Source organism: Vespa velutina, chromosome 15 (genome assembly GCF_912470025.1).
Source record: "Vespa velutina chromosome 15, iVesVel2.1, whole genome shotgun sequence".
Lineage (NCBI taxonomy): Eukaryota > Metazoa > Arthropoda > Insecta > Hymenoptera > Vespidae > Vespa > Vespa velutina.
Window position 1 is genome coordinate 216,865 of NC_062202.1, and position 22,508 is coordinate 239,372.

General features: G+C 31.9%; 4 protein-coding genes across 19 annotated transcripts; 3 read left to right on the forward strand and 1 right to left on the reverse strand.

Annotated features, from left to right (window-relative positions):
• Window positions 1-487: 487 nt before the first annotated feature.
• On the forward strand, window positions 488-7,684 carry LOC124954394 (histone-lysine N-methyltransferase SETD1). Of its 3 annotated transcripts, none has more exons than XM_047507284.1 (9): window positions 488-629; window positions 2,374-4,139; window positions 4,208-4,483; window positions 4,576-4,887; window positions 4,953-5,216; window positions 5,307-6,584; window positions 6,686-6,907; window positions 7,036-7,293; window positions 7,384-7,684. In XM_047507284.1, exons 2-9 carry the CDS (start codon window positions 2,406-2,408, stop codon window positions 7,555-7,557), a joined length of 4,518 nt encoding a protein of 1,505 aa, XP_047363240.1. In that variant the 5' UTR covers window positions 488-629; window positions 2,374-2,405; the 3' UTR covers window positions 7,558-7,684. The 3 variants fall into 3 exon arrangements, with proteins under 3 accessions (XP_047363240.1, XP_047363239.1, XP_047363241.1); XM_047507283.1 differs by lacking the exon at window positions 488-629 and adding an exon at window positions 698-1,756; XM_047507285.1 differs by lacking the exon at window positions 488-629 and adding an exon at window positions 698-1,744.
• A 412-nt stretch (window positions 7,685-8,096) lies between these two features.
• LOC124954407 (motile sperm domain-containing protein 2-like) lies at window positions 8,097-11,759 on the forward strand. 5 transcript variants are annotated; one of them, XM_047507325.1, is made up of 10 exons: window positions 8,097-8,119; window positions 9,059-9,186; window positions 9,381-9,527; window positions 9,679-9,856; window positions 9,969-10,338; window positions 10,399-10,474; window positions 10,595-10,701; window positions 10,795-10,995; window positions 11,084-11,221; window positions 11,295-11,759. In XM_047507325.1, the coding sequence occupies exons 1-10, from the start codon at window positions 8,112-8,114 to the stop codon at window positions 11,460-11,462; spliced, it is 1,521 nt and encodes a 506-aa protein (XP_047363281.1). In that variant the 5' UTR covers window positions 8,097-8,111; the 3' UTR covers window positions 11,463-11,759. The 5 variants fall into 5 exon arrangements, with proteins under 5 accessions (XP_047363281.1, XP_047363283.1, XP_047363284.1 ...); XM_047507327.1 differs by lacking the exon at window positions 8,097-8,119 and adding an exon at window positions 8,537-8,810 and having other exon boundaries at window positions 8,952-9,186; XM_047507328.1 differs by lacking the exon at window positions 8,097-8,119 and adding an exon at window positions 8,537-8,768 and having other exon boundaries at window positions 8,952-9,186.
• Window positions 11,760-12,029: 270 nt separating this feature from the next.
• On the forward strand, window positions 12,030-19,572 carry LOC124954401 (transcriptional repressor CTCFL). 9 transcript variants are annotated; one of them, XM_047507308.1, is made up of 13 exons: window positions 12,030-12,592; window positions 14,115-14,288; window positions 14,375-14,598; window positions 14,691-15,055; window positions 15,137-15,306; window positions 15,388-15,524; window positions 15,624-15,774; window positions 15,911-16,049; window positions 16,185-16,457; window positions 16,569-16,705; window positions 17,009-17,151; window positions 17,243-17,485; window positions 17,624-19,572. In XM_047507308.1, exons 2-13 carry the CDS (start codon window positions 14,153-14,155, stop codon window positions 17,681-17,683), a joined length of 2,178 nt encoding a protein of 725 aa, XP_047363264.1. In that variant the 5' UTR covers window positions 12,030-12,592; window positions 14,115-14,152; the 3' UTR covers window positions 17,684-19,572. The 9 variants fall into 9 exon arrangements, with proteins under 9 accessions (XP_047363264.1, XP_047363260.1, XP_047363259.1 ...); XM_047507304.1 differs by having other exon boundaries at window positions 12,031-12,737; window positions 15,908-16,049; XM_047507303.1 differs by having other exon boundaries at window positions 12,032-12,592; window positions 15,908-16,049.
• Window positions 19,573-20,085: 513 nt separating this feature from the next.
• On the reverse strand, window positions 20,086-22,352 carry LOC124954417 (charged multivesicular body protein 2a). Of its 2 annotated transcripts, none has more exons than XM_047507354.1 (6): window positions 22,198-22,352; window positions 21,368-21,556; window positions 21,133-21,302; window positions 20,852-21,027; window positions 20,638-20,772; window positions 20,086-20,561 (listed from the first exon to the last, which is right to left on the reverse strand). In XM_047507354.1, exons 3-6 carry the CDS (start codon window positions 21,298-21,300, stop codon window positions 20,357-20,359), a joined length of 684 nt encoding a protein of 227 aa, XP_047363310.1. In that variant the 5' UTR covers window positions 21,301-21,302; window positions 21,368-21,556; window positions 22,198-22,352; the 3' UTR covers window positions 20,086-20,356. The 2 variants fall into 2 exon arrangements, with proteins under 2 accessions (XP_047363310.1, XP_047363311.1); XM_047507355.1 differs by lacking the exon at window positions 22,198-22,352 and adding an exon at window positions 21,821-22,064.
• Between the last annotated feature and the right edge of the window lie 156 nt (window positions 22,353-22,508).

The following is a 22,508-nucleotide window of genomic DNA, read 5'->3' on the forward strand; positions in this document are numbered from 1 at the left end:
TTGGAACAGGAGGATTGGGAAACATAGGATCGTTTAATAACATCGTATTCAATGTGAGCAACTATAGGTAAAAATGTTCGTATAGAGAGATGGGCGCGGAGGGGGAGGGAGATACAATTTACTTCGATTTATTTAATACCGTTGGGCCGGCAGGGGGGGTGGGAGAAAGAACAATAATCGTACACAATCGTACGATCGGTTCGTATGTAATTCCATGCGTATTATCCAAGCATGTTGCCGTGTGTTGCGTTGAAAGATAATTGATGAATACCTTAATCGATTTCTAATCTTCCTCTTTATTCGACAGAAATAAAAATCTAGATACAAGTAGAAAGTATAAATTAATGAAAAAATAGACGCGTATGTTTTTATACGCGTATAAATGTAGCGTATGTATTCGTGCATGAAAACGCGCAATTTTCTTTTTAAGCGCGTTATCTGATTTGCCAATGGTATAGTTAATACTTCTGTAAGACCTTTCTCGTTCTTAGAAATTGACCAATGCGTGGATTAAATGCCACACATCACCGGGCAACAAGTTTTTCAGCAATTATTCAGCGCCAGAATTTAATTACATATGCAGACTCCTGGCAAATTAACAAAATGCCAGTCTTACACGGAATTCTCAGGTATTATTCTCCACGATTCAGAAATTCGTGATAATGGAATGATGAAAAATCGGAAAAAAAAATGTTTGGGTGCTCGTTCTCGGTTCACATAGCATATCCCGTGGGTCGAAACGCGTAGGAGACTTTCATAAGAAAATATCTACATAGATAGAAAATATTTAGAAATAAATAATGATATTGTCTATGCACATAGAAATAAGTTTTATCGTGATATTCGATAACGTACTAGGAAGCTATGTAATGATTCTTATGTGACAAGGATGGCGTCACTCAAAAGTGTTCCACGATCGGGTTTATCGGACGTTATAGGCTCCTTTCTTTAACGCGTAAAAAGATTATTTTTCTTTGTCAGGAATCATCCATTTTAATAGTTATCAGGGATGAAATTTTGAAATTTACACCGACGATATAATACCGATCGAAGGATCGATGGAAGGTCGGTTGAAATAAAGTTGCGATGCGAAGTGCTTCTCATCGGTGAATAGTCAACACACACAGTTCGTGGGTATTTTCGCGTTGGTACGTGCCCGTGGGGCAGGTATCAATAAAACTTTATGTTTTTTAAAGAAGAAAGTTGACGGGGAAGTTAAATAAGGGAGAGAGAGAGAGAGAGAGAGAGAGAGAGAAAGAGAGAGAGAGAGAGAGAGAGAGAGAGAGAATATCGGTATCGTGATCTAACGCAACCGTACACGACATACATATATCTCGAAGAAATCGAAGGAAAAAGACCGAGCTTACGAATTACGACGAATCCAGGAAAAAAAGTGAAGGAGAGTATATCGCGATAAGCCTCGAAGGATTTTGTTGTTTCTTCATAAGTCGACGACTTTTTTTTAACTTGTGCAAGCTCGTTTATAATATTGCGATAAATAACCATGGAAATAAAAGTATTAAAGAGCTAACGGAGTCCTATGAGAATTACGTACCGTTTGCCACGCTGCTCGATCAACAGAACGATCGCCCAAATACTCCGAAAAATTTTGAGGTTATGTGTTATCGAGATACACGAATTACGTACTTTGATTTTGAAAGCGTTATTTGAAAGTGCATTTTATGAAAGCGTAAAGGAACTGGATATAAATTTAACTGGAGCGAAAAATAAATCTTGTCTCATCGTGAGTGCCAACGTACGTTTCCCCTTCGAAAAAAGAATCGAAAAAAGATCTTCGCTGATGTCAACGCAAAACTTTTCTGCAAGGCGATGTTTTCCCGCAAGGGATATACATATTAAATGTTAACTAAGGATCAATCATTTTTTTCTTCTTTTTTAAACTAAAAGATACCCCCGCGCAAGGTGCTCAAAAAGTAGAGAAATATATCGTATCTTTTGATATTAGTGCAAGCATCATAATTGTGCTAAATAAATTGAGTTCCAAGAGTTTTTAACTATAAATATACAAATCAAGTTTTATATTGTTGATGAGTGAATGATTTGATTGTGATTTCGCTAATTGTTGTTCGCAATCTATTAATGCTGTCCAATTAAAGTGATGTCCAATTTTTAGTTAGGTTTTAAACATAACATTATGTTAACTTTAAAAAAGAGTGCGTGATACATATATCATGGTGAATTGATATGATTGAAACAGTTTTCTCTTTTTTTTTCGCGAAAATTTTACACATAACACACATTTTGACAATATAATAGACAATATATAAGACACTGTTCTCCCTATTTAATCTATGATTCGATTATATATTAAATACTTGTTGTTATAAAAATTTCCTTAAACATTTGTGATAGCGGTTCACACGAATGGATGATGCTTGGAGGCAATGAACGGAATGGAGAGACATGGACATGGACATGGACACTCGCATGCACACTCGCATCGTCATCGCCATTCGCATGGCAATTCACAGAGTGCATCACAAAATTCAAATCAATCATCGAAACATAGTCATGGTCACGTAACTCATTCGCAGAAGGAAGCATCTGCGCCGCAAGTAGCACAAAAACCAAGGAATTATAAATTACTTGTCGATCCGTTCTTAGTCAAAGGAGCTACAAAATTGTACAGATACGATGGAACGGTACCAGGAGATCCAACGTATCCTGTGGTTCAACCAAGAGATCCCAGATCCCAGTTAACAAGAATATGGACTCGATTAGAACAACTTGACTTACCTGTACCTAGATTTAAAATAGATTCTAATTATTGCGGTGAACCTCCTCCGCTTGAGGTAACATTTTGTCATTTGAACGATAATATTGATAAAACATTTTTAACGGACATGGTTCAAAAGTTTGGTGCCGTAGAGGAACTTACTATATATTACCATCCAGTAACTAATAAACATCTTGGAATAGCAAGAGTAGTATTTGAAACTACAAAAGCGTCAAAAGCTTGTGTAGAAAAGTTGAACAATACATCTGTGATGGGTAGGGTTTTAAGAGTATTTCTTGATGCTTTTGGAGAGGAATGTAAAAAGATTTATGAAGAGTTAACCGTCGAAAAGAAGCTAGAGAGAAAAGTTGAAAAGGAAATAAAGTGCGATGTCGAGCCAGAAAAGCAAACGCCAATTGATAAAGTTGTGCCTGAAGAAAGGGACGATTATAGAAATACTAAGAAGACAGTTGCTAGTGTAGAAAAAGTTAGAGATCCATATGTTGAAAATTCAAGATATAACAAGTATAGGGATTATCCTACACCTAGCGGAAGTACTGGCAGTGATTTAGGTTATGGCACGGCACCTAGCGAATTAAATTATTCTAGCAACTATTCCCAAAATTCTACTCCTGCTGCCAATTATGATTTTTATTATAGCGGTTATCACCATCAACCTTCGAATAGCTATTTAGCCAATATGCCACAGAATGTATCTCAAAATCTTTCGATGCAACAAAATTCAAATGTGTGGTGGAATAATAATTCTGGAACTGCTGGTTATCCGTCTGCCTCCGTCTGGCCCGGCCAACATGGAACATCGAATTTGGAAAATCCAAGTTCTAATACAGCATCTGTTGCTAATAAAGGTTCTACCAGTAAAAGTCAACATCATACTCCTAAAAAGGAAAAGGATAATCAAAGCGTTATAAAAAATTCGTCTAGAGATTCCCCTGTTGAAACTCGTAAAACATTAGATTTAGACACAAGAATAGCAATGTTATTGAAAGATAAGGCAGGTGGAATGGCACCTCCATTTTTACAATTTGGCAGTGATTCCGAGGATGATAAAAAATCGCAGCATGGCGATAACGAGATGCTTTCAGACCCTCCAAGTCCATTTATCTCTCATGAAGCATACAAATCTTGTTTTGAGAAAATGATGGAAAAAAACAAGGAAAGATGGAAAATACGAGAAAATAATCTAAATCAATTTTCCGTTGATGAGGAATTGGGTAGTGTTATTAGTTCTAGCGAGGATGAAGCATTGCTTGGAAGTTACAGTCCAGCACCCGATGAAATTGAACCAGAACCACCTAAAGAACCACCACCTCCTCCACCACCCGATGATGACAGAATGTCTTTGAGTCCATTGAGTTCGGGAGATGAAAAAATTGAAGAGGTAAATATCTTTGTGAGATAATGTTATAAATAATTATAAAATAAAATAAAAAACAATCCAATGGACAGGTCATTGCTCAGCCGGAACCTTCGAGTCACTTATATCCAGGACCTGGTTATCCCGGTCATATAAGTCATTATCCATCTGGAGATGTTTACAGTTGGCCTAGACCAACCCAATATCCTTATCCTTATGGAACAACCTACTTACAAAGTCATTATCAACCTAACACAGGATCATTGTCGGGAACAGTCGGTAGTCATCAAGGAACAAGTTATTATACATCTTTCCAATCTCGCTTGCAAGCCATGGCAAATCATAATATTACTAAGGATAATCCACAGGCAAGTTATATAATTGTTTTATCTTATTTCGTGTTTAGTTTTATTTCCTCGCGCTTAAGCTATTTCTTTATACCGGATATTATTATATTAAGGGTCCTACCATCAATGGTGTGTTAAACAAAGTTGTGAATGAATTGAAACAAATTTTAAAAAAAGATTTTAATAAGAAAATGGTAGAAAATACTGCATTCAAATTATTCGAAGTTTGGTGGGATGAGAAAAAATCAGAAAAAAATCAAAGTCAAGGAGGAGACATCGCTGTTATCAATAACACTAGTAAGGAAGAAAGTTCAAAGCCACAAGGACTTTCATTACTTTTGGAGCAAGGAACACCATTGGGTCTCAATTACGATGGATTTGGTTTGGGTATCAGAGCCAGTATGCCAAAGATGCCTTCATTTAGGGTAAGCATAATATGATAAAAAAGAAAAAAAAACGCATATAATGATATCTATATTTTTTTAAATAGCGTAAAATTAAAGCTCCGAGTCCCTTACCACAAGATGAAGACAGTCGTCAGTCAGATCACATTGACACAGAAATTATAGAAAGTGATAGTGATTTGGATCTACCACCGGTACAAAAAGTTAAACGACCAGTTTCTTCTCTTCCAAGTGGCTCTTCTTCCTCATCTTCATCTTCATCTACCGAAAGTTCTAGCGATGAAGCTAGTTCCAGTGAATCTTCTAGCAGCTCAAGCGAGAGCTCGGATGAAGAAAACTTTGAAGATGAGGTATAAATATACTACAGATGCATAAAAATATATTAAAGATTATATTTAAAAATATAATCTTTATTTATCGTTTCTTTATCTTATTTATAGCAAGATTCGGATAGCCGCATGTCCGATCATCGTCCCTTGGCTTGTAACAGCGAGGATCCAGATATATTAACAGAACTTGCAATTCAAAGATCTTTAGACTGTCCTACTCCTACGGGCAGAGATACACCGCTACCAGATATAAAAATAAAAGATCAAAATTCAAATGAGTTCCCTCAAATAGATAATGAGGAGAGCCCATTGCCTTCTCCAAGAAAATGTGAAAGTGATAAAGAAACAGATGACAGATTGAATGATAGTTATACAAATAAGATGGAGGAAGAACAATTGGAAACATTAAAGCCTATAGATGTTAATGCGAACAAACCAAGGTTAGAGCAGGATGTACAACAGAAAATGAATACATATATTGGTAAGTTACCGCAGAAAGAAGAGATTCAACAAGATATGAAAAAGATGGAAAGTTCAGCTGCAGAAGCATTAATTACATTGGCTGGACAAGATAATATTATACGGCATAGAAGTCCAGGACCTATTGAGCCTAATATTATCAGAGCTCTTCAAACAATGTCTGCCAAATACATAAATGATGAACCTATTCTCAAGGAATCTGAAAAAATTGAAATGTTCAGTGAAATTCCTACTACAGATTCGGAAGAGGAAAGCCTTGAAATTAGAAGGTTAAGATTCCAAGCAGAAGTAGATCTTCGATTGAATGGCCAACAAAGCCCGAGCTCACCGGGTTCGCAAGCATCTCAGGTCTTCATGGAACACTCATATTCCTTACCACCGGCGCAACCGGAACCCGTGGAACCTGTTGCCCGTATGAATGCGCCACCAGTGAAGATGAAACCTTCGAAGGTTGTCAAATTAACGAAAGGAAAAGATAAAGTACATAAGGTCGAAAAACGAAAGTTGAATAAATACTCGAAGATGCATGATCTTCAGAATCATGAAGGTGAAAAAGAAAATATTCAAAATGAATATGTTTATGAAAGATTCTCTAGGAATATCCAAGAACCACCAGTAGTGTATAAAGAAAGAGATTTAATGTCAGAAATGGGTATTTTGTATGAATTCTTGACCAGAGGCATAGATGCAGAAGATGTTGAATATTTAAGAAGAAGTTATGAAGCTTTATTAGCGGACGACGCTCAGGGATATTGGTTAAACGATACTCATTGGGTTGATCATCCTGCAACTGATATACCAAGTCCAGCTAAGAGAAGAAAACGAGATGAATTAAGATTACATGCAACTGGAAGTGCTAGAACCGAGGGATATTATAAAGTGGATCTAAGGGAGAAAGCGAAACATAAAGTAATGAATTATTCTTACAATTAATTCTATATCGTTTATCTATATATCAATTTATAATTGATTATTTATAATTAAATTTAATCTCTTCATCCATTATACAGCATCATTATGCACAAAGCATACAACGTTCTGATGATGTAGAAGAGAGTGGTGGTACTTATACAGGAGGAGATAGCGTAATAAATGGTCAAAAGGGTAATACGAAAGCATTGACTGGTAAGATGCAAGCTTTGTCGCGAGAAGCACGAAGTAATCAACGTCGTCTATTAACTGCATTTGGAATAGACACAGACAGTGATCTCCTTAAGTTTAATCAATTAAAGGTATGAATACCAAGCTTCATTAAATTTTCTTTTTTATGAGGAAAGATTCATATTATTATTATTATTATTATTATTATTATTATTATTATTATTATTATTGTTATTATTATACATTATTAACATTACAGTTCAGAAAGAAACAATTGAAGTTCGCGAAGTCTGGCATTCATGATTGGGGCTTATTTGCTATGGAACCAATTGCGGCGGACGAAATGGTCATAGAATACGTAGGACAAATGGTTAGGCCAGTTGTTGCCGATTTAAGGGAGTCTCAGTATGAAGCTACAGGCATTGGTAGTTCTTACCTATTTCGTATTGATCTGGATACGATCATTGATGCAACAAAATGTGGCAATCTAGCAAGATTCATTAATCACAGTTGCAATGTGAGTATTTCCAAATAAATTCACCTTCTCTTTCACAAATATTTTACTTCTAACCGTTGTCGTATCATCAATGTTTTTCAATATTTTCAGCCAAATTGCTATGCAAAAGTGATTACTATAGAAAGCCAAAAGAAAATTGTAATCTACAGTAAACAACCGATAGGAGTTAACGAAGAAATAACTTATGATTACAAATTTCCATTGGAGGATGACAAAATACCCTGCCTTTGTGGAGCTCCGCAGTGTCGGGGTACTCTCAATTAAAAAGTTCATCGAGCTACATTGTTCATCCCTCTTTCCTATCTTCTACACTTCACCATGTCCTGCTCATATTTTTGTAAATACTTCTTCATGTAAACATTTTATAAAAATGCTATCGAAAAATACTAAATTATACTTGTGAGACTTTTTTTAAAGATCATTCTTTCTAAGCGAGTTATTAGTTTTTTATATTATCGAATTATGTATATGTTTATGCGTGTGTGTGGATGTATATATTTATACATATATATATATATATACATACACATGACACACAAGTAGTCCGTTAAGTTGAGACGAGATGAGACAAGATATTTCGCAAATCGTTATAATTTCTAAACTACACAGTTGCAAAATTCTATTTACTTTAAATTGTTTTAATCGTTTACATGCGCATTTTATAAGCGCACAAATTTTAGCAATAACATTCATTTGTGTCGATTATCTAAGAGTATATATTTAATATCTTTGCTAGAAATATATCCATTGCTTACACTTTTAATGACTGTTCTACAACTCTGCGTTTATGACAACGCGACATTTGCGCAGAAGCGAAAATGATAATGTGAGGCACAATTTCCATTAAGCTACCAGTATAAATTGCAAGACAAAAAAAAAATAGGGCAAAGTATTATAATACCTGATGGTACTGTACACTTTAAAATAGTAAAATTTATGAGTGATATCAATTTGTCAGGCTCTCTCAAGACTAAATTATTATTAAATTGTTATTAATTTTTCTTATCTCAATTTATTTGTATTACCAATGAAAACGGCAATAAGCGAGTGCGAACGGTGCTTTTCCTACTTCTTCCATGTATATGTATTTATATACTTCTGTGTTTAAAAATCTATTGATCTTGGATGAAAATAAATCTGGATAATTACATCGATTACTTGTATCCACAATATTTTTTAATTTAATTCAATGTAATTAAAAACATAGTTGAAGTGGCGCACTCTGGCTCCCTAAAGACTTCTCATTGGTCAATCAAAATGTGAGACGCCATAAGAAAGTGCAATAAATATTTCATTCGATGTTACTATGCGATATGAACTCGCAATTGGATGCGTACATTATCGTAAATAATCGGAATATTTGTTTACAATAGAAATTAAACTATGTGTGATCTTTAATGATAATTAAAGAGTCGGCATTTTTGGTATAAAGAAACGACAGTTATTAATTCGATATGTTATCTCATTTCAAATCGGTTTGTTGGATATATTGACTTTATGGCTCATGCAACAGATTAGTAATGGATATTGAATATCATTTAATTCGCTTTTTTTAATAATTTTGCAATTTTATTTTATACAATTGACGTTTAATATATACATATACATATATAATATATATGTGTATATATATATATAAAAAATTTATATTTCAACAGTTTTAATAAAATATAGTACTACGAGAACAACGGATATGTACAATTTTTAACGGAAAGATTTGACGTATGAATAAACAATTAACTATTTCCTCATCGTCATAATTTAGAGCCGGTCAAAGTGTAATCTTACAATATCAATTTACAATATCAAAGATGGAAACGCGTGCTGAACTTATTGCTGAAATTCGCGAAAAATTCTTTAGAAAATTGGAAGAAGAAAGACCATCTGACCCTAGTATGTATATCAAATTGTTATAGTTTATAGAAAAATAATTAGTATATTTTTTTCTATTATTTCTATCGCGCGTGTGCGTGCATAAGTTAGGTATTCATCATTTATAACAATAATAATTGATTATATGTGTGCACAAGTCAATAAAAAATTAAACATCGAAATAACCTTCTTGCAATCATGATTGTTTATTTTAGGAGGTTTTCATCCAGCAGATATGGATAGAATAAAATATAATGATGATTGGTTAAAGAGATTCTTAGAACATAATGAAAATGATCTACAAGAATCTTTATCTATGCTTTGGGAATCTTGTACTTGGAGAAGAAAAGTTGGTGCAAATGGTAAGTATCATATATTTAACTTAAATTTATTTATTTCTTTGAATTACTCAGTTTAAAAGTAATTCCATACATGCAATCAAAATTATTATAATATATAATCAAATAATAACATAATAACTTATCAATATTATCTTCTGGTATCGACATTTAGACATTTCAGAGGATAATGTCAGAAAAGACTATCTAGAAGAGGGAGTGATTTTTAGTTATGGTAAAGATAAAGATGGCAAATCTCTTTTTATTGTTAGATCTAAACTGTATGTTAAGGGAGCAAAGGACTTTGGGGAACTTCAGAGATGCATCATTTATTGGTTTGAAAGATTAGAAAGGTAAATTTATTTTATCTTTTTATTAATAAAAGTAATTTATTTTTCGGATACAAATATACAACGTTTAACTTATAATTAAATGCATTTATCGATCTATTGTGTATATTAATAGGGAAGGAAATGGAAATCAAATATCAATTTTTTTTGATATGGCGGAGACCGGCCTTTCAAATATGGATATGGAATTCACAAAATACTTGATTGGTTTATTCAAATCTTATTATCCAAATTTTCTAAATTATATCATAATATTTGAAATGCCCTGGGTATTAAATGCAGCTTTTAAGATAATTAAATCATGGTTACCTGCTAAAGCAATACCAAAGATAAAATTTGTTAATAAATCTAATTTAAAAGATTTTGTGGATCCAAATGATATACTTAAATATTGGGGCGGTACAAATGATTATACTTTTACTTTTGTCTCGGAAGAACGAACGAGTACAGAAAATGCAATAAATAACAAACTAGATAATAAAAAGGTATGTATTTTTTATTCGAATATATTGAACAAGTATAATTTTATTAAATTACACGTGCAGGTACATTTTGTCGAAAGTTCTCCATTAACAGAACAACCCCCAAGTGGATTTGGAGATCAAGTAAATGAAGAACAATGTAAGTACCCATGATTTACAAATATGGGTAATTAAAGTAATAAAGTTTATATAAAATAAAATTATATATTGTATTGTTATAAAAAGGAATTTATTTTATTTTTTAAATTGCTCCTTTCAGTACTCTCAATTGAACCAGAAGCAGTTACCTTCAACAAAGAAGGAAATGAAATCATTGGCAGAATTATATTAAAAAATGTCACGATAGATAAGCCTTTATCTTACAAAGTACAGTTAAATATTTTTTTTTTTTGTTATTTCCAACGATTTATCGTGTATATCAATTATTCATAATTTGAAAAATGTTTTATTAAATTTTAGATTAAAACTACATCACCACAGAAATTTAGGGTAAGACCAAGTTCAGGTATTATATCACCTTCAGAACGGTGCAGTGTTACAGTTGTTTTTCAACCGGGATACAATCTACGTGGACTCTCAAATAATGATAGATTTCTGGTAATGTGTCTTCCTGTTAAAAATGCTGCTGCAACCGCACAAGAGTTAACGACAATATGGAAGGTGTGGACAAAATATATTTGCACATTTATGATACGGCATAAAATATTATGTCATATAATATTATGTTATATATGTCATTTATGTATAGTCTGGTAAACCTGCTGAGCAACACAGATTAAGATGTTGCGATGGTGCAAATGAGAACAATGAAGTACAGAAAACATATTCTATATTGTCATCTGGTTCCATAGAAGAAAATCGTACGATAGACGCACTTTGCTCTAAGGTATATGGAATAAAAATTAGTTTATCATCATGAATTCAGTTATTTCAAATTATATTACATGCAAATATTGTAGGTAATTCATTTGGAAGAAAATTGCAACAAATTATACAAGGAATTAAAATATCTCCAAATATTCTCTATAATATTGACAGTCCTAATGGCAATTGCAGTTATATATATTTTAAGAATTGATATACAAAATGCTGATCTTGAAAACTGCCATATTCATCGTGGTATATAAAATATATGTTAAAACATGAAATCTAGTCTAAAATATATGAGACCATTTCTTGGTATGGTTTTTATAAAATTCAAGTATTTAGGTGTGGATACATTTTGCTAAAAATCGTTATTCTTATTAGATTACTATAAAGAAAAAGAAAGGAGGGGGAATAAAATAAAAAAAAAAAAAAAAAAAAAAAAAACAAAACAAAACAAACATTGTTATAGAATTATATTTATCTCAAATTTCGACTATGTCTAATATGTTTACTTGTCCCATTTCATATTTTTTGACATTAAACAATAAATATTGTGAGCTTTGTTATAAAATTCGTCTTAATATTACTTCCTAAAATATCACGGCTAAACTATTTTTGTAAATTTTATATAATTTCAATTATATTTTGTAAATTTTATATTATATGTAGATATACAAATCTTTAGTCCATAATTATTCGTTTATTTTTTTAATGTGAACTAATAACTACCTTTTTTTGACATTCATTTGAAAATCCTAAAATTTTTCGCGATTTGATTATTATTTGATATTTATCAAATTATATTATTTCATAAATAAAAAATATCTACAATATTTGATTTTTATAAGCGAGATAAAATTTAAAAATTTCCCGCCCAAAAAACGTTCAAAAACGTATTTTTATGACACTGCAAATGAATCTACAATAACCTAATACGTGTCCTCCCTGCTGATGCTCACTTCTTCCCGCTCTTTCGTCGTGGCATCATTTTTCATTCGGCGATTGCACGTTGATTTCGTCACGTCTAAAACATCGCGTTGAGAGTTCGATCGAGTTTACGACATTCAAAGCGCATATTCAACGAATTTTTTTAATCGAAAGAATTCGTTGGATAAGAAGATAGCAATTCAGACGATTGCGTCCCATAGAACGAAAGGTGATTTGGAAATGCTTCGGTGCCCGGAAATAGCCGAACCGATGACGATGGTAACATTGGTAGTGGTGATGGTGGCAGCAGTCGTTCAGTGTAAACACGACGAGTGACGCGTACCAGCGCGCAGCTGCCAACGCGCAGCATTTGAACCTTCCTTACCACTTTGTAGTTCGATCAGCCATATTGCCCTCTGGATCTTACACAACGCCCTCACACGAACGACCGCGAGTTTACGAGGTAAGCGAATATTTCGATAATTTAGCTATCCTGGATGTTCACGCTTCGCGTGCTCGACGAGTTCATTTATTCGTGTGCTCGAACGTTTAAGATTAAGCTCGTAAGTGACGACGTTCACCGATAACGAAAGAAACGCGGGAAATGGGTAAGTTGTGCCAAGCGCGTAGCAGTACGGAAGGTATTCCTCTCGGTCGCGTCCTCCATATTGATGACAGCGCCGACGGTGATAATTTTCTGAAATTTTTGTCGTTAATGCCCCCTGTGTCCTGAAATCGAAAGCAACCGCGTTGTCTTAAAAGCTCCCCGACAGAATGCGCGACTTCGGGGTCCTCGACGTCGAGAACCGTGAAGCCGCGATCACGGGCTCCCCCAGGTCCATCCTCGACCGCATTTCTCTACTGATCGCGCGCAACCTTTCCATCACCGAACCCCTTCGACGCTCCTCCGACCTCCCGATTTCGTCCATGGCGTCCTCTTTCTCCTCTCCCGCACGCGCCCGAGTTATCTTTCATGTTTCCTCGTTGCTACAAATGGAGCGATCCGGCATCGTCGAGGAATTGCGATTCCACGACGCACATTTGATCGCCCGACAAAATACATGTTCTCGTCCTTGTAAGAGATACCTTTCGAAATTACTGTTGAACCCGCCCTCTCTCTCTCTCTCTCTCTCTCTCTCTCTCTCTCTCTCTCTTTCTCTCTCCCCCCTTTCCTTCCACTCCCCCTCCCTCTCTCCCCTTGCTCTCTTCGCTCTCCTACGCGAATCACCTTCTCCTTTTCTTATCATGATTATTGATTTTTCTTTAATTTTAAAATACTACTACGATTCGCGTTTTATCGCATCGTCTTATCAGCGTTATTTTCGTTCTTTCCCCGTGTCTTTTCTTGTTTTCCCCTTTTACGACGACATAATGAAGTCGTTAGCATATATCATCGCGGCATTTGTTCTCGTCACGCTTCATGTTCTTCCATTCTTTTTTTTCTTGTGATCGATTATTTTCTTCCTTTAGCTCATAGATGTATGCCTCCCTAAATGCTTTCCTTGCGATCAAACGGGGATGAGAGTCGCGGGATGTAAGGCATAAAAATGATTTCTGTCGCATTTCGTGCGATCTATTTGTAGATTTGTATGATACAAAATCTTCAGTCTTTAGATAAGCCGTTTATTTGTAGTAATTCTAATGAGACAAAAGCATATTCATAACATTTTTGATTACACAATATATTTTTATCTTATTGATTTTCTTTCCTTATCCTGTGCTAAAATCGAATATGCAATTGATATTTTTTAATTTCCTGTTATATATCTACGATACTTAAGATTATTGCAGAATTAAAAATATTCTACTTAGATATTTTATATTTTATTAAAGTTATAATATTTATATGAAATGCTATTAAAGTAAGAAACTTTAGTAATTCATTATAACAATTCCATCTACTTTTCTGTATATAATTTGGCCTTTTTTATGGCTTCTAATTCACAAAGCATTAGTAATTAAATATTTCTATGTTAATGTTGCAGACTTATAAGAAAAACGTACTCTTGCATGAATTAATGGTATGATCATGACGAGTAACGTTGCAGCGATAAAATTGGAAGAGGGGCAGGAATCTGTAACAGAGATTCAAACCTATCTCGAAACGTTTAACAAAGAAATAGAAGGCGGACAAGGCGAGCAACTACAACATGTGCAGTGTTAGTTGATATTACAAAATTATATTTGACAATCACGAATATGTAAAAAAAATTATACAGATATATGTATGTGTTTATGATTATAGTGCAACAAGTGGAAGGATTATCAGGTGGAGAAGAAGGTGGTACTTACTTTGTCGATCAATCAGGTCAATATTATTATCAGGCTAATAGCGATGAAACCCCTGTGATGACACAAGTACAAATTCAAGAAGTTGAAGAAAGTGATGTTCATCAAGAGGGTGAAGTAACACAAGAAGAACAATATCATGAGATAGAAGAGTTGGAAAATGTTGATGGAGATGAGGATGTAAGAAATGATCTCTACTATGCCTTTGCTTCTATATTTATTTTATGAGTTTATTTCTTTTTTCCTTTTTCTCCTATACCTTTCTTTTTTAGGGTCAAGTGTCAAACAATGGAAATAATCAAGTTGTAATTAATTCTGGGGATGCCTATCAGACTGTTACTATAGTACCATCTGACACTAATCCTGGTGAAGTGAGTTATGTTTTAATTGTACAACAACCAGAATCTGAGGACAAAGAAAGTAGACCTACCGAAGGTGAAGTTGGTGAGGTAGAGGAGGCAGAAGGTGAACAGGATTTAACTGTTTATGATTTTGAAGATAATGAGGATAATGAAGCTCCTGTAGAGTCAGAAGTAGAAGATGATAAAACTAAAATAATTAAATTTCTTCCAAAGAAATCTCAAACCGTTACTCAGGCACATATGTGTAATTATTGTAATTATACCAGTCCAAAACGGTACGTTTTATAAACAGCATTTGTTTAATTCAAATTATATAAACATAAAATGATTTATTTTAAACCTGATTTAATATGTAGATACTTGCTGTCACGACATATGAAATCTCATTCAGAAGAAAGACCACATAAGTGTAGTGTTTGTGAAAGGGGATTTAAAACTTTGGCTTCTCTTCAAAATCATGTTAATACGCATACTGGAACCAAACCCCACCATTGCAAATTTTGTGATAGTGCATTCACTACATCCGGTATATTATGCTTTCTAAATAATTTTTGTATAAGCTTTATTTTCAAGCAAAAATTGAATATCAATAAGTTTCTATTTTAAGGTGAACTTGTGAGACACGTACGGTACAGGCATACTCATGAAAAACCGCATAAATGTCAAGAGTGTGATTATGCCTCAGTCGAGTTATCTAAACTAAAGCGACATATAAGGTGCCATACAGGAGAACGCCCATATCAGGTACAAGCATAGTTGCCACTAATTTTCCTTTTTTTCATTTTCAAAATTTAATTCTTTTAAAAAAATTTCTTTTGAATGGCAATCTTCAATTATTTTTAGTGTCCACATTGTACATATGCAAGTCCAGATACCTTTAAATTAAAACGTCATCTTCGTATACATACAGGTGAAAAACCATATGAATGTGATTTTTGCCAAGCGAGGTTTACGCAATCAAATAGTTTAAAAGCACACAAGTTAATTCACAATGGTAAATACGTACTTGAATATATTCTCAATTTATAATAATATGAGTCTTATTTGATCGATTTAATTTTATATTACTTCTTTGTTATTTGTTAACATACTATTCATGTACAGAAGTAACATCATGCATTTCGTAGTAGGTGACAAACCTGTTTTTCAATGCGAGTTATGTCCTGCAACTTGCGGAAGGAAAACTGATCTTAGAATTCATGTGCAGAAATTGCATACCTCGGACAAACCATTGAAATGTAAAAGATGTGGAAAAACATTCCCCGACAGGTAAATAATAATATTTTTCTTTCCTCTTTTCTTTTCTCCCCTAACTAATTATTTGCTATTTGATTATAATAAATAAAAAATTAATATAAAAAAAATACGGCAATCACAGCAAGACGCTTTGTTTTTATGTTATAGGTATAGCTATAAGTTACATAGTAAAACACATGAAGGAGAAAAATGTTACAAATGTGACCTTTGTCCGTATGCGTCAATTTCCGCACGTCATTTAGAAAGTCATATGTTGATACATACAGATCAGAAGCCATATCAATGTGATCATTGTTTTCAGTCATTTAGACAGAAGCAGTTGCTCAAACGTCATTGTAATCTTTATCATAATCCATCTTATGTTCCTCCACCGCCACAAGAAAAAACTCATCAGTGTCCTGAATGTGAAAGACCTTTTAGGTATGTTTTTTTTTTTTTTTTCTTAAGAGATATACTATTTTTTGTATTTATACTTTTACATTAATATACAAGCAGAGGAAAGAAAATAGTACAATTATGTATTTTAATTAGACACAAAGGAAATCTTATTCGACACATGGCTGTTCATGATCCAGAATCATCTTTGCAAGAAAAACAACAAGCCCTGAAGATTGGTCGGCAAAAGAAAATACAGATTATCGATGGTCAACGAGTCGAAGTCATGACAGGTATGATAATTTGCATCAGTTTGCATAAATTTATTTCATATTAAATTGTTTACGAGCATATACATAACTTTATGATTATAAAATAACACTTAATTGAGAAATGATATAATTGAGGAATGATATAATTGAGGAATGATATAATATTCATTAGTAAATAATGAAAAATTTTATGAAATTTTATATGAATAGGAAGGATTACAATGAATATATTATGTATATGTTCACTATTTTACAAGGACACTTACGATATGATGTAGATACACATCATTGACTAATATCCATGGATATATGTTGTGATAACAGGTGATTTAGCTTCTAAACTTAAAGGTTATGAAGACGAAGAGGAAGAAGACGAAGATGATATGATGGCAGTAGAAGGAAGCGATGGACAACAGTATGTTGTGTTAGAAGTAATTCAATTAGCTGACAATCAAGGCACTGATCAGGTGGATACTTTTTATATTTAAGAAAGTGCTATTACCAGTACGAGTATTATTATTCGTTAAGAAACATGTATTTATGCATTTATGTTTATAGCAGATGGCTGTGGTAGCTAGCGAAGACGGAGATTTGGTGATGCAAGATCCCTTGAGTCAAGAAAATAGTATGGTAGGTGGAACAGGAGAAGATGGCTGTGAGGTTGAAGAAGATGAAAGTGATATGCACGAATTAAAAATTGAATCAGTGACATCGTGTAGCACAAACAAATCTTCGTCTCAAAATACACAAAGTGATCCAAAACTACAAAAAGAAATGGAAACATGTTTCGGTTTTGATGAAGTAAGTAATTCTATTATAGAAAATGTTTTACAATGCTTTAGAAATGTATGACGTATTAAAAGAAACTAATATTATTATTGTTATTATCATCATTAAATATTATTTTAAACCATTAAGCCATGTTGCTTTCTGTTTTAGGAAGAAGAGGAAGAAGAAGAAGGAAGCAGTAATATAAATATTTTACAAACTATTTCGTAATAAGAGGAAGAACAGAATGATGTACCTTTTTAATAGTCCAATCGTTCTCCTTTTGCACAGTGTCACAGTGATGTATTAAATGCAGAGACTGCAAGTTTAATATGTATTATCATTTTGAAACACTATACTGAGTTCCAAGAAAACTATTTTGGAACTATTGCGGTCCACATACGACATATGTATGGTACAAGAATCTTCTTTTGCCACTAGTGCATTAGATACATGTAATAATTTATGAAAATATTGTAGTTTTGTGGTTTAGCAGAATATCATGAAAATGTACAATTATAATAATGTAAAATATTTTATTGTCAATGAGATTTACTAACTCCTTTAAAATTGAAAATGACATTAACGAATTAAGACCGGCGTGTGTCAATATATGAAGAATTATACTAGTAATTCTAGTTTAGCACAATATTTTTAAAGAAGTTATTTGAAACTTCAAGACAATATCACCACAACTCTCGATAAGAAGGCAGAATTGATTATTGTCAACTGCCATTAAATAGCTTATATCAAGAAGAGTCGTGTGATGTTATTTTGTAAATAATGCTTATCGTCACATTGTTTCACAAACAAATATGAAGTATTAGAATAAGTAGTATAAAATATGAATGAAGTGCTTGAGCCTTATCTATATAGATAGGAAGAATGATTAATGTGAGCATGTTCTTGAAGTATGAGAGATGTAGTCAAAAATTATGACATTTTGGAAGTATACATAGTAGTTAATATTCTTTGGTTAACCTGGAAGATATTGAGTTAATATATTGAATGTACTTTGTTTGGTAATATCGTAAAATCAATGAGTTGAATATCTGTATTAATGATGATTATAATAGGGCATAGGTCCAACCATCACTTTTATTGCAAATATATAAAAAAACAATTTCTCTCTTATAAAAACATAATATTTTCCTAACGATAAAATAGGAAATCCTTAGTTGGTATTGTGTAATCTCTGTTTATAATTAATGCAAGGTCTGATGAATAATGGTTCGTCGAAAACGTTAAACTTATATAAAAGATCACAGTAATGAAACAAATGAATTTACTATATCTTATTAATTTACAATGCATTAAGTATTTTTAGCAAATATGAGATATCTGTAGCGTTTCATTTAATTTTATTGTTCTATATTACTACGTTTAGAAAATACAATATGTATAATAAATAGAAACACTATACCATCTGAGGATTACATTATATTAGCAGTAAATAATGGTATTTCTTTCACGTCAATTTTAACAATTATTTTATTTGTAGATTCTCAGTTATAATTGTTTGTTTTGATTCTATCTCACCTTATATTATATTATATTAAGTAGTAAAAGTTATATATAAGTATTGCTTCCAGGTTAACTTGGCAGAGTAGGTTTATAAAATACACCATACGTTTTTTTTTTCTTTTTTTTTTTTAAATTCTAAGATAATCATTATAACATGTATTTATGTTTGGACGATATAAGCCCTACCATTTGATATTTATAATGCTGTTCATCGTGTTTTAGATTTGTCATCAATATTTTTTTCATATAATTTATGTTTATGATTATACATCGAATACTACTATATTATTTTGATGTAAACAAATTTTGTCTTATAGAAATTATTGGATAATATGCGAATCTTTACTCCTTTAAAGAATACGATGTTGTAGTTCGTTGTACGTATATTGTTCCCCATAACTTGCTTTGTTCGTTCCCTGAGGTAAGATATACGAAAAATGTAAAAAGTATGTATAATTTTTTTTATACACGAACTGTACAATTGTAATCTAGTAACGGATCATCACTTTTATGCTGTTCAATATTATGCACTTTCTTACATTATTCCAAAGAAACGCAGTGTAGCATTTTCTCTATAATAAACGTTATGACGTCGATAATATTTTAGTCAATTCATTCAACGTTTTTGTGTTAAATGTTTTAGATTTACTGCACAATATATTTAAGAACAATTGTAAAAAAAAATATGAACGACTATAAGAAAATATTTCTTGCCGGATATTATATATTTATAAAAGTTTCTAATATTTGTGTGAATATGGGTTTTAAATTAATAGGTAAATAAAAATGTTTCTTACAAAAGGTATGTAATTTAGAATGGTAAGTAAAAGGTAGTTAATAAACATTTTTCTCAAAAGTTTCTTAAAAAATATTTTCTTAATCCTAATTAAGATAATTTGTGCAAGGATATAAAATACAAAGAAAGTATCTGTTCTCTATATAATACAAATTTTAATTTTTATCATAATTTCTATTATTAAGTCTCATTTGTACGAATAATAATAGTTCTAATTTAGTAGATATTATTACCTAATTATAGAGAGAAATTCTCTCCCTCTTTCTCCAACCTCGCCCCTCCCCCCAAGCAATTTTATTAATTTCTATTAGAATCCTTTAAGATAGTGTATCTTTTATTATAAATTAAACATTATTTTTTGGTCTTGAGGCCACAGTGTTTTTACAGACGATCGTTTAGAAATAACATTGTTTTTATGCAAAATATATCAAATTACTAAAGAACTTTTCAAAAAGTATAATCTTTCTAAACAAATACAAACTTGAAATATATATAAGCACAACTTAAACAAGCATCAAATATATTCCATTGTGATATCTAATTAAAAATAATTTTATACATAAATATTAGTTATCTTTCCCTTTTTATTCACGACGAAGATTTTCAAGTCTAGCTTGTAGATCGGCATCAGCATCCGCAAGATTTCCTCCGTCATCATTACCTGCAGTAGTTGCAATTGGTTTTTTTGATCCTGCTATACTTAAAGAACCAGAAGCTTGAGGAAGGCCAGACAATTGATCCGTTAATTGTAAGCCCAACTCATCTAATACTTGTGATACAACAGCATCGCTGTAACCATAAATAAGTAGATGATATATACCCATTTAATAATAAATAAGATCAGCAGATCTAAATCTGATATTACCTTTCTTCCTCATCTCCTTCATCTTCCATTGCATCGTCTATAGCATCATTCATTATTTCTTCCTTCATATCCATTATTTCAGATTGCTTTTCAAATTCTTGCAAAATTTTTTGTATTTGAGGTAAATTTAATTGTCTGAAAATAATGTATATTAAAAAAATAGTCTTTTTTATTCTATGTAATTTATGTAGCCACAATAGAAATATGTTATTACTTATTCATATTCTGCATCGCTTTCGTAACACCTTTCATTGCTTGAGCCATAGTGTTTTGAGAACGTAATGTCTGAATTTTTAAAGAGACTGCTTGTATATTTGCTTTCATTAACATGAATTTCTTTACATATCGTCTGGTCCTAACAAGATCTTTGGCCATGATTTTAACAGCATCCTATGAACAATAAATTTAATTACAGTCAATTTATAAGCAGTAATAAATGTTTATTTTAAATTTACAAAAATATAGCTCTTAAAATATAGCTTGTAATATTTATACCATCTGTCCATCTTTTGCAAGTTTTTTTATATCTGCTATAATCTTCTTTTCTTGCTGTTCCATTCTCATTCTTTCTCTGTCAAGATCACGCATTGCTTTATTTAATGCTCTTTGATTTTTCCTGAGCATTTCTTCAGGAGTTATACGTTTTCCAAATAACCACTCCATATCTAATAAAATATCTCATAAAATAAAATATATATTGACATATTTATTGTAAATATCTTATACATACTTATTTCTTTTTTTAGAATCCTATATTAGCCTTGATTTTTTTATTTGACTAGTACAGTTCATCAAACTGCGTAAGAATTATATAGCATATAGCAATTGTATAGAAAAACTTGCTATATGTTATATTAAAGATATAAAAGCTATCAAGTTACAAAGGAGTAAATAAACGCAATGTGCCCATGGACTTTTCCTGTAAACATATAGTATATAATACATTAATCATTTCATATTTAATTTTTGTTCAAATTACAATTTTGTTATTAATACTTTTAGATTACTTTAAGTGAATTGGTTTACCTACAAGATGCATTATACGCCAAGAAATTATCTTAAGATGATTTTTAAATGCAAATTACAAAATAGCAATATACATACATGCATATATATATATATATATATATATATATATATATAAAACTACCGTACAATACAATTAGAGTGAAATTTTAATTACCATACAATAGAACGAAATTATCCAAATAGACAATTAGTTTTGATGTATTAGTTCACCAATGAAATATTTATTGATGAAAATATGATTGTAATGATGATTATCAATCTATTAAAGTAAAATTGTGAAACGATTTTGGATCTTTTCCAATGAATTTTCGTCAAGGAAAAATATCCAAAATTTTCACTGCTCTTCATGATGAAAAAAAATTATGTTGACATGTAAACGTATGACAAAAACGTAAAATAATCGGAAATTTTAATTTGACAACCAAAGCGCCAGGAAACTAATAAACGTATGAAATTCACTGTAATATCTCTTCTTTCTTACGTCTTATAATATCATTACGTTTCTTTCATATTAACATATGTTACACTTACTATAACAGAGTGTTCTTGTAAAAAATGTCATTTAAGAACACAATACAGTTAACAACTTTATCTTTAAGTCGGAACGTATAGCGGTGTTCTCTTTAAAGGAGGAACACATACCATAATGACGCATATCTTAAAGTAGCAGATAGTAGAAACATAAGTTATATATTAGTATTTAATGTAATTAAATTCTCTGAACTGTAAAATTGAGAATTTCTGAAAATTTATTAACCAATGATAAAATAAAATCCTATACGTACTTACCTGTTATAACCAATCTACGAATACTTATATATAAATTGTAATCGATCATTTTG

Excerpts from the sequence above, each read along its gene's own strand:
- LOC124954394 (XM_047507284.1), top strand. The coding sequence starts at position 2,406 with ATGAACGGAATGGAGAGACATGGACATGGACATGGACACTCGCATGCA. Across the intron at positions 4,140-4,207 it reads GAGATGAAAAAATTGAAGAG|GTCATTGCTCAGCCGGAACC; the intron begins GTAAATATCTTT and ends TCCAATGGACAG. Across the intron at positions 4,484-4,575 it reads TTACTAAGGATAATCCACAG|GGTCCTACCATCAATGGTGT; the intron begins GCAAGTTATATA and ends TATTATATTAAG.
- LOC124954407 (XM_047507323.1), top strand. Across the intron at positions 9,187-9,380 it reads AGAAAGACCATCTGACCCTA|GAGGTTTTCATCCAGCAGAT; the intron begins GTATGTATATCA and ends TGTTTATTTTAG. Across the intron at positions 11,222-11,294 it reads TAGACGCACTTTGCTCTAAG|GTAATTCATTTGGAAGAAAA; the intron begins GTATATGGAATA and ends CAAATATTGTAG.
- LOC124954401 (XM_047507304.1), top strand. The coding sequence starts at position 14,153 with ATGATCATGACGAGTAACGTTGCAGCGATAAAATTGGAAGAGGGGCAG. Across the intron at positions 14,599-14,690 it reads ATGTTGATGGAGATGAGGAT|GGTCAAGTGTCAAACAATGG; the intron begins GTAAGAAATGAT and ends TTTCTTTTTTAG. Across the intron at positions 15,525-15,623 it reads CAGGAGAACGCCCATATCAG|TGTCCACATTGTACATATGC; the intron begins GTACAAGCATAG and ends AATTATTTTTAG.
- LOC124954417 (XM_047507354.1), bottom strand. The coding sequence starts at position 21,300 with ATGGAGTGGTTATTTGGAAAACGTATAACTCCTGAAGAAATGCTCAGG. Across the intron at positions 20,773-20,851 it reads GCGATGCAGAATATGAATAA|ACAATTAAATTTACCTCAAA; the intron begins GTAATAACATAT and ends CATTATTTTCAG. Across the intron at positions 20,562-20,637 it reads GAAGGAGATGAGGAAGAAAG|CGATGCTGTTGTATCACAAG; the intron begins GTAATATCAGAT and ends TTATGGTTACAG.